General features: G+C 54.5%; 1 protein-coding gene across 3 annotated transcripts in view; it reads right to left on the bottom strand.

Annotated features, from left to right (window-relative positions):
• Window positions 1-14,488, bottom strand: part of DNMT3A (DNA methyltransferase 3 alpha) — a 96,938-nt gene that overhangs the window by 63,914 nt on the left and 18,536 nt on the right. For all 3 annotated transcript variants that reach the window (XM_059660405.1, XM_059660404.1, XM_059660406.1), the window contains exon 2: window positions 5,928-6,188. In XM_059660405.1, the coding sequence (XP_059516388.1) occupies window positions 5,928-5,990 (63 nt within the window). In that variant the 5' untranslated portion in view covers window positions 5,991-6,188. The remainder of the gene's footprint in view (window positions 1-5,927; window positions 6,189-14,488) is intronic.

The following is a 14,488-nucleotide window of genomic DNA, read 5'->3' as shown; positions in this document are numbered from 1 at the left end:
GGGATGGGAGGAGGAGGTCCAGGAGAAGGGAATCCAGGAAGTAAGCTGGAAAATTCAAGGTCTGCTGGCCAACCAGAGGGAAGGTAGCTGGGGTGGAAGGAAGGGTCTATGCCAAGGTGCCAGGGAGGGAAGCAGCCCGCTTTCACACCTGGCGCTGTCTGTTTGCACACAGGTGGGAGGAAGGCAATGGAGGGGAGTCCCAGGCTGCTGGCCAGATCCTGAGGGGCCTGCCCTCACACGGGCTACGGAGTTCGGCTTGATCCTGTGGGCTCCTGGGAGCCCTCAGCAGGGGCTTAAGCTCTTCGAGGGACATAATCAGCTTTGCATTTTGGAAAGGTCGCGGAGCTCCAGTGTCCCTGAGTGTCTCCCTGCGGCAGTTGCAGCCAGATGGCGGATGTGTCTGTCGCAGTGAGTGATGGCTGCATATGCAGGGCCCTGCGCTGGGGTCTGCATGGGGCAGGAGGGAGGACGGGGCAAGGAGGGAGTGATGCACTTTTTGAGAATAGTTCTGGTTGGGATGTGCTGTGGGAGCGGAGGAGGTTAGCCATTCTTGAGTGAGTATCACATGTCAGCTTCCCATATTGATTACCTCACTTAATTGTAACATGGCTGTGAGAGAGCTATTATCAGCCCCATTTTGTAGGTGAGAAAAGCGAGACCCAGAGAGGTGAAACATTCTTGAAGTTATTTGTAGTAAAGGGCAGAGCCAAAAGTCCAGCCCGCCTCTGCCCTCCCAAAGCCCACCTAGGAAGAAGTTCAGCCCCTCCTGCCAGTTCCCAGTGGAAGGGAACTAATTAGTTCCCTTACTTGACAGATGAGGAAACCAGCCTGGGCTCAGATCTGTTCCTGCTAAATTCGTTACTGGTTTCCAGCTGCTCCAAGTCCTGTGGATCAGAGTCTCCCCTTTCAGAGTATTAGCGACGCTTCCTAATTCGGTGCTACTTGCAGATTTGATAAGCATATTTTAAATTCCTTCGCTCAGCAAAGATATTGAATGAAACGGGTCCCATGTCAGAGGCGAGAATGAACCCCTGGCTACGCCCTGCCTCCTCAAGGGACGCGGCCCCGCGCCACCTGCTCACCCTTCTCGGTGGCTTAGCCCCTGGCTGGCCGTGTGAACAGTCAGGGCCGGAGCACCAGACGCCGCTTCCCTCTTTGCCCTGTGACTTATGACTACATCGAGGAAGAATGATATGTTGACCGAGAACAACATGCTTTTCACAAAGCCGTGCTCCAGGGCCTGAGGGGAAGGGCCTGGCGTCACTCAGACGCGGGTGCGAGTCCTAACCCAGGCTCTCGTGGACCTTTGGTTTCTTAAGCACAGCCCAGGGCTGCCCGAGGCCTGAATGCTGGTCCAGGCATAAAGCACCTTGCCCCACAGTGGCCTGAGGCACAGGCTCAGTCCACGGCAGCCTCCCTGGGGATCCCCACACTCTCAGCCGGGTCGGGACCTGGACAGGTGGCGTGGCATCAGGGCATCCCACCCCTTTCTCCTGGGCTGAGCTGAATTCAACAGGGAAACAAGGCGCTGAGCACATGTGGCCTCAGGTGAGGAGTAACAGTCCGGCACATGGCACAGGGCCCCCCAAAGGCTTTCTCCACGTGCCGACGGGAGCTGGGGCTTGCCGGTCCTGAAACGTCAAGGGCCTTTGTTTGGGACCATTTCTGCATGGTAATCAGGGTTCCTTCTTCCTGACCAGATTAAGTAATAAAAAGTAATAGTGCCTAATTTATAGAGCAATTATAAGAATGAAACAAGAGAATGCAAGTACAGAGCTTCAAAGAGCACCTGGCAGATCATCAGCACTGAATGCATCTGGGCCAAAAGAGATTGGGAAGCAGCGAGATCGGGATCCAGCCAGAGCCGTGGGTTCCTGGCCAGGCACTGATTCATAACATGGGTATCCGAGGAGGTCCTTCCAGCCCTGAGGCTTGGAATGCTTGGTCCTCTTTGCTGTTGCCTCTGCCCCTCTTTCTCCCCTCCACACAGGACCTGGTGCCCTGCCTCCCTAATCCTCTCTAAGCCAGGACCCAGATTCCTGGCCTCCCACCATCTCCCCTAAGGCTAGCTCCCCTCGCTCTGCTGTGGCCCACATTTACTCAGCTGACCCACCCTGGCCAGAGCATAGGAGCTCAGACCCCCAAAGCTTGCCTCCTCCCAGCTTCCCCAAGAAGCCCCCCATATGGTTGGGAGGCTGCAGGGAGAAAGGATGCTGGGCAGGTGCTAGGGAGATACCACATACACAGACCTCTCCGTGCACGTCCAGCCACAGCGTGGCCACCTCAGCCCGTCATCCACAGCTCTGCACCCCACCTCCTGATCCTGGGCTCTGGGATTGCTCTCCGGTGAAGGGGTCTCACCCCCTGTCATTTTCGTCTCTATTTTATCCGCAAAATATTTCCTGAGCACCTACTCTGTGCCAGTTAGGCCCTGGGGCCCTGCCCTCCACAGGCAGCAGTGGGGATGGCTATTATCCACACCGGTATTTCTCAAACCCCCTACAGGACTGGTTATAGCATCGATGGCTGGGCCCTTTCCCCAGAGTTTCTGAGTCAGCAGGTCTGGGGGGGAGGCCCAAGCTTTTGCATTTCTAACCTTTCCAGGTGCTGGTGTGGCTGGTTTAAGAATCACATTTTTTAAATCTATAATAATAAAAGCGTAATATGCTAATTACACCGGACATCCTTCCGGAAGACCTTCCCGACAAAGCCAGGGCTGTAAGAGAAGCCCGGGTCCCGGGTGCCAGAGGGAAGCTGGTGCTGGCAGCTGGGGGAAAGAAGGCCTACTCTTGCACGAATTTTGTGCATCGGGCCTCTAGATATTATATGTTTCAAGTGTACAACATTATAATTCGACACCTGTATACATTACAAAGTGATCACCCCCAAAAGTGTAGTTGCTACGCATCACCATATAAAGGACCCCCCTCTCCCTTTTGCCCACCCCTCAACCTTTTTACCCTCTGGTAACCACCAATCTGTTCTTTGAGTTTTTGTTTTATTTCGTTTGTTCAGTTTCTTTTAAGATTCCGCATATGAGTGAAATCATATACCTTTGTCTTTCCCTTTCTGACTTATTTCACTTAACATTATACCCCTAGTTCACTGCAGCGTTATGTACAATAGCCAAGAAACAACGTAAGTGTCCATCTATGGGTGAATGGATAGGAGCCACATTCTGAGGACCACTGGTTTACAACAATTTATAATTCAAGGCAGAGTAAAGCAAGGGTTTCGACCAGAGAAAAGGAGAGACAATTAGGAAAAGAGCATTGCAGGCAGAGGAAACAGCATAAACAAAGGCCTGGCAGCTCCAGGAAGTACAGGAGTGAAAGGTGCATGGAGGCGTGGCCTGGAGGGCAGCTGGAAGGGCACGTGGGGCCGGGCGGTGGGGGGGCCAGCGGGTGGCCACACCCCTCCCTCTGGCTCCCAAGCAGTCGCTTTGTGCCAGGTACCCTTGGCACCTCTGCCAGGCTCCTTGGGCTCCAAGCCCATCTTCCCCCTCTGCAGCAACAAGGCGCCCCTGCCCAAGGCCTGGCTTTCACAGGCTGCTGTGGCAGCTGTCAGTGTCTCTACCCACCCTCCCTGGGCAACTTCCTGGAGCTTCGGGAGCCAGCCCAGAGGTGCCAGGGAGGTGTTCCAGGTGAGCCAGCATGTGAGCTGTGGGCGTGCTCCAGCCCCAGTCTACCAGCTCGCTCTATCTGCACCGGGATCTGGGGCTGGGTATGTGTTTGTTGCCGCTTGAGCCAGAGCAGTTACTCTGGGTGGATAATAATAGCAATCGTAATCCCTCATAATTGGACCAGACTTTGCTGTCTGCAGGGCACTTCCATGCCCATGACCTCATCTGACTTCCGCAACACCCTGCAGAACAGGCACAGCTAGAGTTACCATCCCCGTTTCACAGCTGAGCAAGCGCAAGCCCAGATGGCCGGAAGTCACATCTCCAGAAAGTGGCATCCTCGGGCTGGGACCCGGGACTGCCGACTCTTCACCCAGGGAAACATCTTTCTCTGTTCTGAACTGTCTTAACCGAGCACCCCACCTGCTGCTCTCCCCGGCAGGGCCAGCGGCTCTGCTGCCCAGGGCAGCCTGGTCCAGTACCAGGAGGAGTCTGGCCCAGCTGTTCCCACCTTCCCCACCCGTGGGGGGCAGCTGACCATCAACTGCAAGTACATGGACACAAAGCTGTGTCAGCACCAGTCAGGACATCGGACCAGGGGAGGAGGGCCAGGGTCACCTAATCCAACAGAGAAGCAAAGCCAGGCTCAGGGAGGACAGGGAATTACCCACGGCCGCAGCTGCCACTCAAGAGCACAGGTGGCCACAGATGGCCGACTCGGTGGCGGCAGGGTCTGGGTCTGCTGCTGCCTGAGTCCTGGCTGGGAGTCGCCCGGAAGACCCGTGGGTAGCCTGGACTCCCTGTTCCTTTTCTGTGGGGACCAGACGGAAACGACCTGTAGCCCCCGGAGCCCGGCCCGGCGGGCCGCACAGGCACGTTCTCTCCAGCTTGTTGGGTGTGCGCTCCTCCATGGCACTCAGCGGGTCTCCAGGCCGGGAAGGCAGGTGTTTGGGCTTCATGCTCCGGTGCATGCGTGTGTATGCGTGTGCGTGTGCGTGTGTGTGTGTGTGTCCATACCAGGACCCACGCAGGGGGGCTCTGTGGGAAAGGCTCTGATCCAGGAGGCGGGAGAGCAGGCTCCCATCTGGACCCACCACTAAGCTGGGCTCAGCTTCCTCATCTGTAAACTAGGGCCATCTGTCCTTGCCCCACTTGTTCAAGGGTTGTCCCTAAAGGACCAAATAGATGGAAACCACCCAGAAAACAGAAACACACTGTACACTGAGCAAGCCCAGGAAGGAGGGGAGCAGGGAGCAGGGAGCAGGGAGCAGGTCGCAGAGCTGCCCCGACAGGGCTGGCAGAGCTGCCACTCCCCCAGGTCCTCAGGGCCCACACACCCAGTGCCAGGTGTCCATGCCAATTCCAGAAAGACGCCTGTGCTCCACGAATATCCCCGGATACCACCAAGAACCACCCTCCCTCACCCCTGCGCAGGGAAAGAGGAGCAGGCAGAGGGAACTGTGGGGACCACGGCATGACAGATAGGGCACCCCAGGAAGGCCAGTGGCTGGGACAGCTTTCCCAGAAGGGTGGTGGCAGGGTTTACTATTCCACTGATGGAGGGGGGGTTGTCTGTGGGTGACACAGCTTGGTGCGGTCCCAAGGCAGCCTGTCGGGACCCAGCAGGGACTCCCACCAGTTTGCTGTGAGCTCCTCTATCTGGTGAAGAGGAAAACAAGGAAGTCACCAGCTCCATGGGCAGAGGTGCCACTTGCTCGGAGCCTGGGGTCAGGGAGGGGGACAGGAAATCACCATCTCCATGACAACTGGTGTCACTCCAGCACGTGGCACACCGCAGCCCTGTGCCTGTCTGTGCTGGAGGCAGCGCCCTCACACGGCGTCACATCTACCAAGGCCCCTGAACTTGTCCTGGGCCTTCCAGAAGCTAGTGGGCACCCTGGGGAAACAAGCAGCTAAAACAGGTAAAGTGACTCACCTAAGGACACAGCTAGTAAAAGGCCAATCCCCAAAGGCATCCAGGTCTGGGGGCTCTGCCAGGCAAACCCAACAAAGGCACAGACCTAGGATTTGAACCTCCGCTCACACACCACGCGGGAGAGAGGGAGGAGGAAGGGGGGAGGGGGGAGGGGGGAGGGGGGAGGACTGGGTCCTGGATCCTGACTACCTGGCTCCAAGTCCCACTCCACCCCCAGGATCGGCCTCTGCAAGTTCCCAGTCCTCAACTAGGCCCTGGGCGGAGGCTGAGCGGCGCGGTCCAGCGCTCAGCCCATCTGAGCCCTTGTGAGCGGGAGGCAGGCCCTCCCCGGCCTGGGCTAGGAGGTTCCCAGCAGAGCCAGCTGCTCACCTTGCGGTCCTCCTCCCGCTCCAGGGCGGAGCTGCTGGTGTCCCCGGGGCCGCTGGAGGGCATGGCGGGCAGCTGGGCGGCGGGAGGCAGGCTGGGGCTGCGCGGGGCTGGGGGGCGGCTTGGCTTTGGGGAAGGGACGATCGTAGTCTTTGTAGCCGAGAGTTAAAACTTAGACATAGATCCGGGCGGGCGCGGAGTGAAACAGGCCGGTGAAACTCTGCCTCAGGCTGCCGGCGGGTTTGGGGGTTCCGATGGCTCCACCTGTTGGGGGAGAGAAGAGGAGTCAGTGGGGCAGGGCACCCCCATCCAGGCCCCGCTGGTCCCACCCCCGCCTCCAGGCTGGGCCCGCAGTCCCAGGTGCTGGCCTGCGAGGCCTGTCCCTCCCGCCTCACTCCCTTCCCGGCTCACCAGCAGCTCAGCAGCCTAGTCCTGCCGAGAATGGGGAAACGGAGGCACAGGCAGACGCTGCCTGGCTCCCGTCAGGGCCCCTTCTGCCTCCGAGGCGGCACCAGCCCCCCGGGTGTCCGCGTCGCTGTGGCCCAGTGGGAGTCACTTCTGGGACTTCCAGCTGCCTCCCGCCTCCTCCCTTCTCTTCATTCACGACTTTGAACGCTTCCCACACCCCTCCCACCCCAGCCGCCCCCTGGGAAATCCCAGAGGTCCCCAGCCCAGCTACATTTTCCTTCTAATCTGTCCTCCAAGCACGCCACCCCCACACCGCTCCCACCCCACGTGGAGGAAGTGAGCAGCAGTCACAGGATGTAGCGAGATGAATGTCACCTTGCTTTAGGACCAGCGCTCGCTCGGGCCTGCAGAGAAAGCTGGGGTTGGCTGGGGCTGTGGGCTGAGGCCTAGGCCTGCAGCGCTTGGGGCCAGGACCCCGGGTGGGGAGAAGCTACCCACAACCACCGCCCGCAGAGGGAGGCTGTGAGACCCCTCGCTCTGCCACCCCATCTGCCTTCAGAGACTGGTGGCCTTGAGGGGGGCCCTCCGAACCCACACAGCTGAATTTTAGGGGATTTTCATCCTCCCTGTCTCAGGTGTGGGCCTCAAGCCAGTGAAATAACAAAGCCGCAGGCCTCCGCTGGGGGTGGGAGTGCCGCAGACAGAGTTTGCCTGCTCCCCACCCACCAGAAGGCGAGTGGGCCAGGCCCCTGCTCCAGAGAGCCGGCCAGGGCCGGGGCGGGGATTGGCAGGAGGACAGGGGAGGCAGGCTGGATGGGGCCCACCCACACCCTTCCCCTTCCAGTTCCTGCTCTGCTTCACGGGGCTCCCCTCCCTCTAGGGCTTCTCCTCCCTCCCCCTCCAGCCAGGCGCCTGGAAAAGGAGGAAGCAGAGAAAGCACAGGCTTGGGTCTCTCCAGGGCACGGCCCCTTCCCCGGGGACAAACCCCTGGCTGGGAGGTGGGTGCCCAGTCCTGGCTCTGCCCAGGGTGTGGAGGGGAAGCTGGAGCTGGGGGGAGCCTCTTAGGACCAGGACAGGGGTCCCTGTCCATTAAAACCCAGATACAGGTGAGCCCTAGGAGCCTGAGGTGTAAGGCACACGTCCAGGCTCGGCCCAGAGCTGGCGCAGTGAATGTCTGCTCCCCAGCCCAGGAGGGTGTAGATGGCGACAGTGAGAATAGCTCCATGTGTCCGGCGCTGTGCTCAGCACTGACAGCCATTCCTCCCTTGGGCAGCTCCTGGTATTATTACTGCCCCTCGTTTACAGTTGAATTTAGGCTCGAAAAGGTTAGGACTTGTTCATATTGTGTCAAAGCAGAAGCTGGGACCCAGATCTCTCTTTCAAGCAGCTCTGTCCCCCAACGTACACCACCCACGAAACGACTCCTGGGAGCCCACGGGAGAACTGGTCCAACCCAGAACTCCATGAGACTTCCATCCACGGTAAGCCAGCGAGTCCCACTCACACCCACTCCGCTGATTAGCTTAAACACCCCCAATCCCCCCACATCAAAACCTTCCAAAGGGTGTGGACGCTGAGAGGCAGAGTCTGGTGACAGAGAACACTGAGCCGGGAGTCGGCAGACGTGCGTTCTAGTCCTGACTCAGTTTCTCTGGCCTGTCACCTACCTCATCCATCAGCTTGGACAGCTGGACTAGATCTACAGGCATCTCCTCCAGCCCTGCCAAGCTGAGCCCCAAGAGCCCCCGCATGGGATCTAAGGGGTAAGAGGCAAATACTGCTGCCCTGAGGCCAAGAAGCACCCAGGGGCTTCTGTGAGAACAGCACCTGCAGCGAACCTCTGGCTGCCCGTGAGGAGAGGACGACGAGGGAAAAGCAGAGCATGGCAAGGTGTTGCCCCCGACCACGGCAGACACTGGACAGGAAAGAAATGCTCTTCCCTCCTCCCCGCCCCCATCCGAGCTGCAATCACTGTCCTCACAGCAAATGCAGCTGACATGGCCGATCTTTACGTTCCTCTGTGTGACTCAATGGAACAGACCTGTCCGTCAGTGTCCTGCACCCAGCACCACCTAAAACCATCAGCATGTGGCCAGGCAGGCCGTGCACTGCACCTCTCCAGGGCCTGCCGCGGTGGCCACGGTCCAGGCCTGGACGCGGTGCTTCCCGCCTGGCCTTAGGAGCTCCCCTTTTTCTCTCAAATACCCCTGCCAAGGGGAGGGATCTGCTCCTGGTCCCACAGCCCCAACACAGCGGCATGTGTCTACCATGACAGCTCTTTGCCAGGCACGGCCCTGCTGCTCCTGGCACTGAGGCCTCCTCCACACCCACGCCAAAGGCTGCACCACAAAAACGCCACCAAAGAAAAATCCTTGCCAAGACCCTACCACCATGAGAGGCAGCCTTTATTTCCTTCCTTGTACCGCTAATGTGCAGAGTGGCCATGAATAATGCTTATAACCACAACATAAAAACAATTTTTTAAGGAATCCCATCATGAAAATATTTTGGTATCACAACGGACAAGGTCACCATCATCACTAGTTCAATCATAAAACTGCTGTGGAAAAAGAAGTGGGATTTTGACTATACATAACCAATTTCGCGACCTTCTAAATCCAACTTAGTGGAAAGGGTTTTTAAATAAGATGTAAAGTTACAGCGTGGGCTGAACAGAGGGGAGACACCACCCACGAAATTCCAGAATCTGGAAAAGCAGACTTGCAGCGGCCAAATTTCAGGCAGCACATGCAAACTGATTTATAACAGAGTCCATAACAGACACCTGATGTGACAGCACCGGTACTTCCGGGACCAGGGATGACGAGGATGCATGTGTGAAAATAAGATGATGCAGTAAAAGAAGTAGAACCCCTACATCCACCTCCCCCAGATGTCTGAAGGGTTATTCCCTATAGAGCACAAAACAGAGGGTCTTTGCACAAAATGTCGACTAGCCAGTTGAGAGTAAAGGTAATATGCCAAAACCAAGGAGATGAAGGTTATAAATGGGATGTTGTGTTTACCGGCTACTCCCCCACTGGGCTCCTAGAACACTGGCAGCAAAACCCTTACCTTCTTTTCAGTCCAAGCGGAAAGGCCTAAGGATACATATACTGACACCAGAACCCAAGTGGTGTCCAACTGGCTCGTGTAGGTCAACCAGGGGACCTGCAAGTCAACAAGCCCCACCATCACGCTCATATCGTCCCATCAGCTTTTTAGTCCCTTGTCCTTAACTTTGGAGGGACAACCAAGGACCTCTAGACCAGCAGTCACCAGCCTTTCGGACCTCACGGACCACCAGTTGGCGACCACCGGTCCAAAGGTTTTTCTTAAACCAGTGGTTGCCAACCTTTCGGCCCTCACAGATCACCAGTGGGCCGTGGACCACCGGTTGGCGACCGCTGCTCTAGACATGTAAGGGAAGACTCTAACTTGGAAGATAAAGGCCAGGACCAATAAAACCAAAACCAAAACAAACAAAACACACTTTATGCACAGAGACAGTACTACATTCATGAAAAAAGAATGTGATGCTATTAAAAAAGAACATTCAGAGAACATAAAAGTACTCTTAGAAATAAAATAAAAAAATGTACTAGTTGAAATACAAAACTCAACAGACGGAGTAGATTAAAAAAAAAATAAGCCCTGAACAGGTAGCTCAGTTGGTTAGAAATACCCTTGAAATTCTGAATATAATTCTCTAATTAGAACTCTTTACCCAGCCTAATGATCATTTAAGTGTGAAAGTAGAATAAAGAGATTTTTCAGGCACTCCTTTCTCAGGGAGCATGGGAAGATGTCCTCCAAGAGAAGGGACGAAGGTGAAAGAGGCCAGAGAACATGGAAGGCCGTGGTTCGGGTCTAAGCAGCTTGACTTAGGGCTCAGGCTCGGTCAGTGCTGTCAGCACTGTGGACCCTCCCAATGAACCTCTTTTCAACCCGACAGGTGTCACTCACTGTCTGTACTCGGCTATCTGGACACAGGGACCGGATGGACTTGGATACTGACAGATACCCGTCCCGGGTGATGTGCTCCAAATGGGGAAGCAAACCACGCGAGAGGAAGACACGAGATCCAGAAAACAGGAACTCCAGCCAGAAGGAGGGCAAAGGGAATGGTAAGGATGACCACAAAAGGAAGTCACAGAACAGCAGTGACAACGTGCAGAGAGCAAGAGAATGGGCACCAAAAAAATGGAACGGAAATATATAGTACTTGACATGACTGGCCTTGTGGAAAGCCATGCTGACAGCTATTAGAAGGTGTAGCAGGAATTACCAAGAAGTACAAAGAAAATAAAGCAAAGGAAAACACAAGGGAATTATTAGAGAAAACAAAAAGGAAGTCAACTATTGTAGTACTCTATAAGGCTCAGCTGTTACGTTAGTGGATTTAATGCAAATAACAGTTGCATTATTTGATTTAACAAATACACACACATATATACACATGTGTGTATGTATGTGGGTGATACTACATAGTATATTAATTTCCTATATGCTGCTGTTACAGATTAGCACAGAATTCATGGCCTAAAACAACACAAATTTGTTATCTCGCAGTTCTGGAAGTCAGAAGTCCAAAGTATTTCTCAGCCCTGGAGACGCCGGGGGAAATCCATTTTCTCGATGCTTTCAGCTTCTGCCGGCTACTCTCATTCCTTGGCTCATGGCCACCTTCCCCCCTCATAGCCACGACGGCCAGTCTTTCTCTGCATCACTCTGACCCTGTTCCCTTACATCTCTTTCGCTGCCTCTCCTGCCCGTCTTTCACGCCTAAGGATCCCTGTGATTACACGGGGTCCACCCAGATAATCCAGGATAATCCCATCTCAAGATCCTTAATTTAATCAAAGTACCTGTTGCCATATAAGGTAACATGTCCACAGGTTCAGGGGATTCGGCTGTGGCTGTCTTTGGGGGGCCAGTCTCCTGCCCACAACATGCTTACCTGTATACTAATATATGCGTAAAACATTTTGGAAAACACTGTTAGGTCCCTGTGAATAGTATGCCTGTGGGAACTACATAGGAGGTTGGCTGGAGAGCGGAGAGAGTGGCCACGTAAGAGAACCACATTCTTACTTACAAAATAGGAAATGGATGAAAAGTATCTAAAATGGAAGAGTCAAAAGATAGACACATTACTCAGAAATGTAAGTGTAAAACTGCGAGGAGAAATAGTTAAGAGGAGTTGCCTCAGAAGAGGACGAGGGTGGGAGTAGACAACGAACAACTGCATTTGGTGAAGAGGTGTTAGTACGATTTGACTTCTCAAATTATACGCGTGTACGACTGTGAGGAAATAAAATTAATTTTTAAAAGAGAGGATAGGGATGGGAATGAGGGCTTACACCCCACTGCAGTCATTGTTTGGGCGTGGCCTCCATCCTCTACAGGAGTACAGCTCAGGCCCTGCCATCTCTGTTGCTCTATGAAACCATCACATCCCACAGAATAACCATTATCAGCTCCTCACACCCACACAGAGTTCCGTCACCAGCTATAAAAGTTGTACCTCCTTCCCCACCCGCCCCCCTCCCCCCTCACGAAATATTTAATTCTTGCAATACGTCACTTCCAGCCCCTGCACAGCGTGATGTACCTCCCTCACATCCCTCCCAAACTGCACCTGTGCATGCCACGGCTGCCTACATCCCTAACCATGACCATGGCTCACGCATTAGCCCACCTCAGACCAAAGGCCCACAATTCAGCCATCTCCCAGAGCCTCCAGACAGCCCCTGCCATATCCGCTTCCACGACACTGTCCCTACATAGTCCCACCTTCCTCACCAACACCAACCCCATCGCACCTCCCAAGCTGATCACCCCAAGTCTCAACTCCAAGCATACTCCAACCAGCAACAACTAGATTGTCACCCCACAGTCTTACCTCAACAAGGGCTCAGAGAATTGCCTTCTTCCAGAAACAAAACTGTCTGAATCCTTGCTCCACCAAAAGCGGTCCTGATGTTATCACCGTAAGAGCCCTTTCCACTCCATCTCAAGTCCTCTATCTGAACTGCTGAAAAATACTGACCATCTCTTAGCAGGTCCTCCTTCTTCCCTTTATCTGAAGTCTACTTTCTCACAGTGGACTTCGCTTGTTTAAGTCTATCTAGTTACCTTCCCCTCCTTCCCATGGGGGTGTTGGTTGGTTGTGCTGACCCCACCCCCACTTCAGTCAGAGTGAGCATGTGACCAAGCAGGGCCAATCAGAGGCCTCCCGGGGAGGCTTTGGCACAATGGAAAGATGCTAATATGGTAGGATGTGAGTCAGGAGCTGCTGGCTCACCTGAGAACAAAGGGATGAAGACAGAGGGATGGAAAACTCAAGTCATTGTCCCTCCCTAGATCTAGCTGTACCTGGAGGCAGGGCATCTGTCAACCTCTCACAACGTGAGTGAGCCTGTGCCTTGTGGCTGACAGTCCTGACTCATATGCTAATCTCAACCTCCATAAATCCTCCCTGCGAGGCCCTCTATGTGGGTTCAAGTCCTGGCTGTTGTGTGATTACTTATCATCTGTGTGACCGGAGGCAAAACTGTGCCTCAGTTTTCTCAGCTGTAAAATGGGGGAAATAAGAGTAGCCACTTCATAGGACTGTTGTGAGAATTAAAATGAAATGCATTTCAATGCTTACAAGAGAGCCTGACACACAAAAACAGACTCCATCAATTTGAACAATTAGTAGTTCCTGACTAACCAGCCCACAGCTTTCCCTTCTTTCTTGAAAACACTGGAGCGCCACGAGTGCCCGCTGCTCAACCAGGAGTGTCTTTATCACGCTCCCCAGACATGCCAGGTCCTGTGAAGAGCATTACAATCTCAACATCTCGTTCATGCTCATGCCAACCCTCTGAAGTGGGTGCTATTTTTATCCCTGTTGTCCAGATGTGAAAAAATGAGGTATAGAGAGGTTAACGGAGCTGCCTAAGGTCACCCAGTTAGTGAGAGAGCCAGATACAACGCCAGGTCTGTCCCACCCCAGAGCCCAGTTTTCCCCTCCAGCACGATCTCTTACAACTAGCATGTGACTGTCGCAGCCACATTAACTTTGGGCATGGATTGGTCAGACAACAAAATTTTCAGTCAGTCTCCCTTTCCTGGTTAGGTCTGCCATGGGGACAAGAGCCGGGGCGGTGACAGGCACACAACCTTACAATCAGTGCCCAGCCCAAGGTGGGAATCACCCATTCATTTATTCATTTGCCCATTTACTGATCGCCTAACAGGCGCCAGGCACTGTGCTAAGGGACATGCATTGTCCTATTTCATCCTAACAATCCTGTGAAGTAGGTTCTATTGTTATTTCATGGGAGACAATGAGGCTTAAAGAGATTTATTACCTCTCCAAGGTAGCCCGGGTAGGAAAGTCCCAGGGCAGGATGAGGAATCCAGGTCTAACGCTGGAGTCTCTACACACGTGTCAGCACTCAGCCAGGGGTCAGCATGCTAAGCACAGACCCCAGATCATATCTGTGCCCTGATGTGACACCAGCCCACAGATAACAGCCTCCTGGCTGAGTTTCCTATTGAGCTTGGGAGGAGTTACAAATGAGCCCTGTGGGTGACAGAGGCAGGAGAGTATCTGGTGCCCATGTCACCCAATCATCTGCCAGGGCCTGGTGAGCTGGGGGCCAGCAGAAAGCTGAGGGGAGACACCAGGGCCTCTAGACGGAGATGTCTATCCGCCACAGCCTCTCGGTCACAAGACGGGGGCTGGATGAGGAGGAGGAAGAGGTCTCAGAGACACTTTCCGACAGCTCATTCTCTCTCAACGCGAGTGAGATGCTCATCATCATACCATTACCCTGACTTTCAGAAACATCCCTTCCACCCAAACCACCAGCTGCCCATACACCAAAGCCAACCCAACAATCCTGCCATCCTCTCCCCACTTCAAAGCCCATCTGTCTGGCTCCGGAATCACAGTCGGATGACGTGTGGTTCTTCCACCCCCCTCGAGGCCAGGGCACCGCCAGCGTTGAGTATTTTTGGTCACACCAAATCTGCTGCCGCGATGCTGGCCACACTGGCAGCGATGAGTTGAATCAGACTCTTCCGCTCGCACTAAAGGTTACCATGACACAGCCCCACAAGCGGAGAGGGGAGAAAAAGGTTTAAATCCAAAATAGATGCTG

Source organism: Myotis daubentonii, chromosome 12 (genome assembly GCF_963259705.1).
Source record: "Myotis daubentonii chromosome 12, mMyoDau2.1, whole genome shotgun sequence".
In the NCBI taxonomy this organism is placed as follows: domain Eukaryota; kingdom Metazoa; phylum Chordata; class Mammalia; order Chiroptera; family Vespertilionidae; genus Myotis; species Myotis daubentonii.
This window is presented reverse-complemented; position numbering and strand designations above follow the sequence as displayed.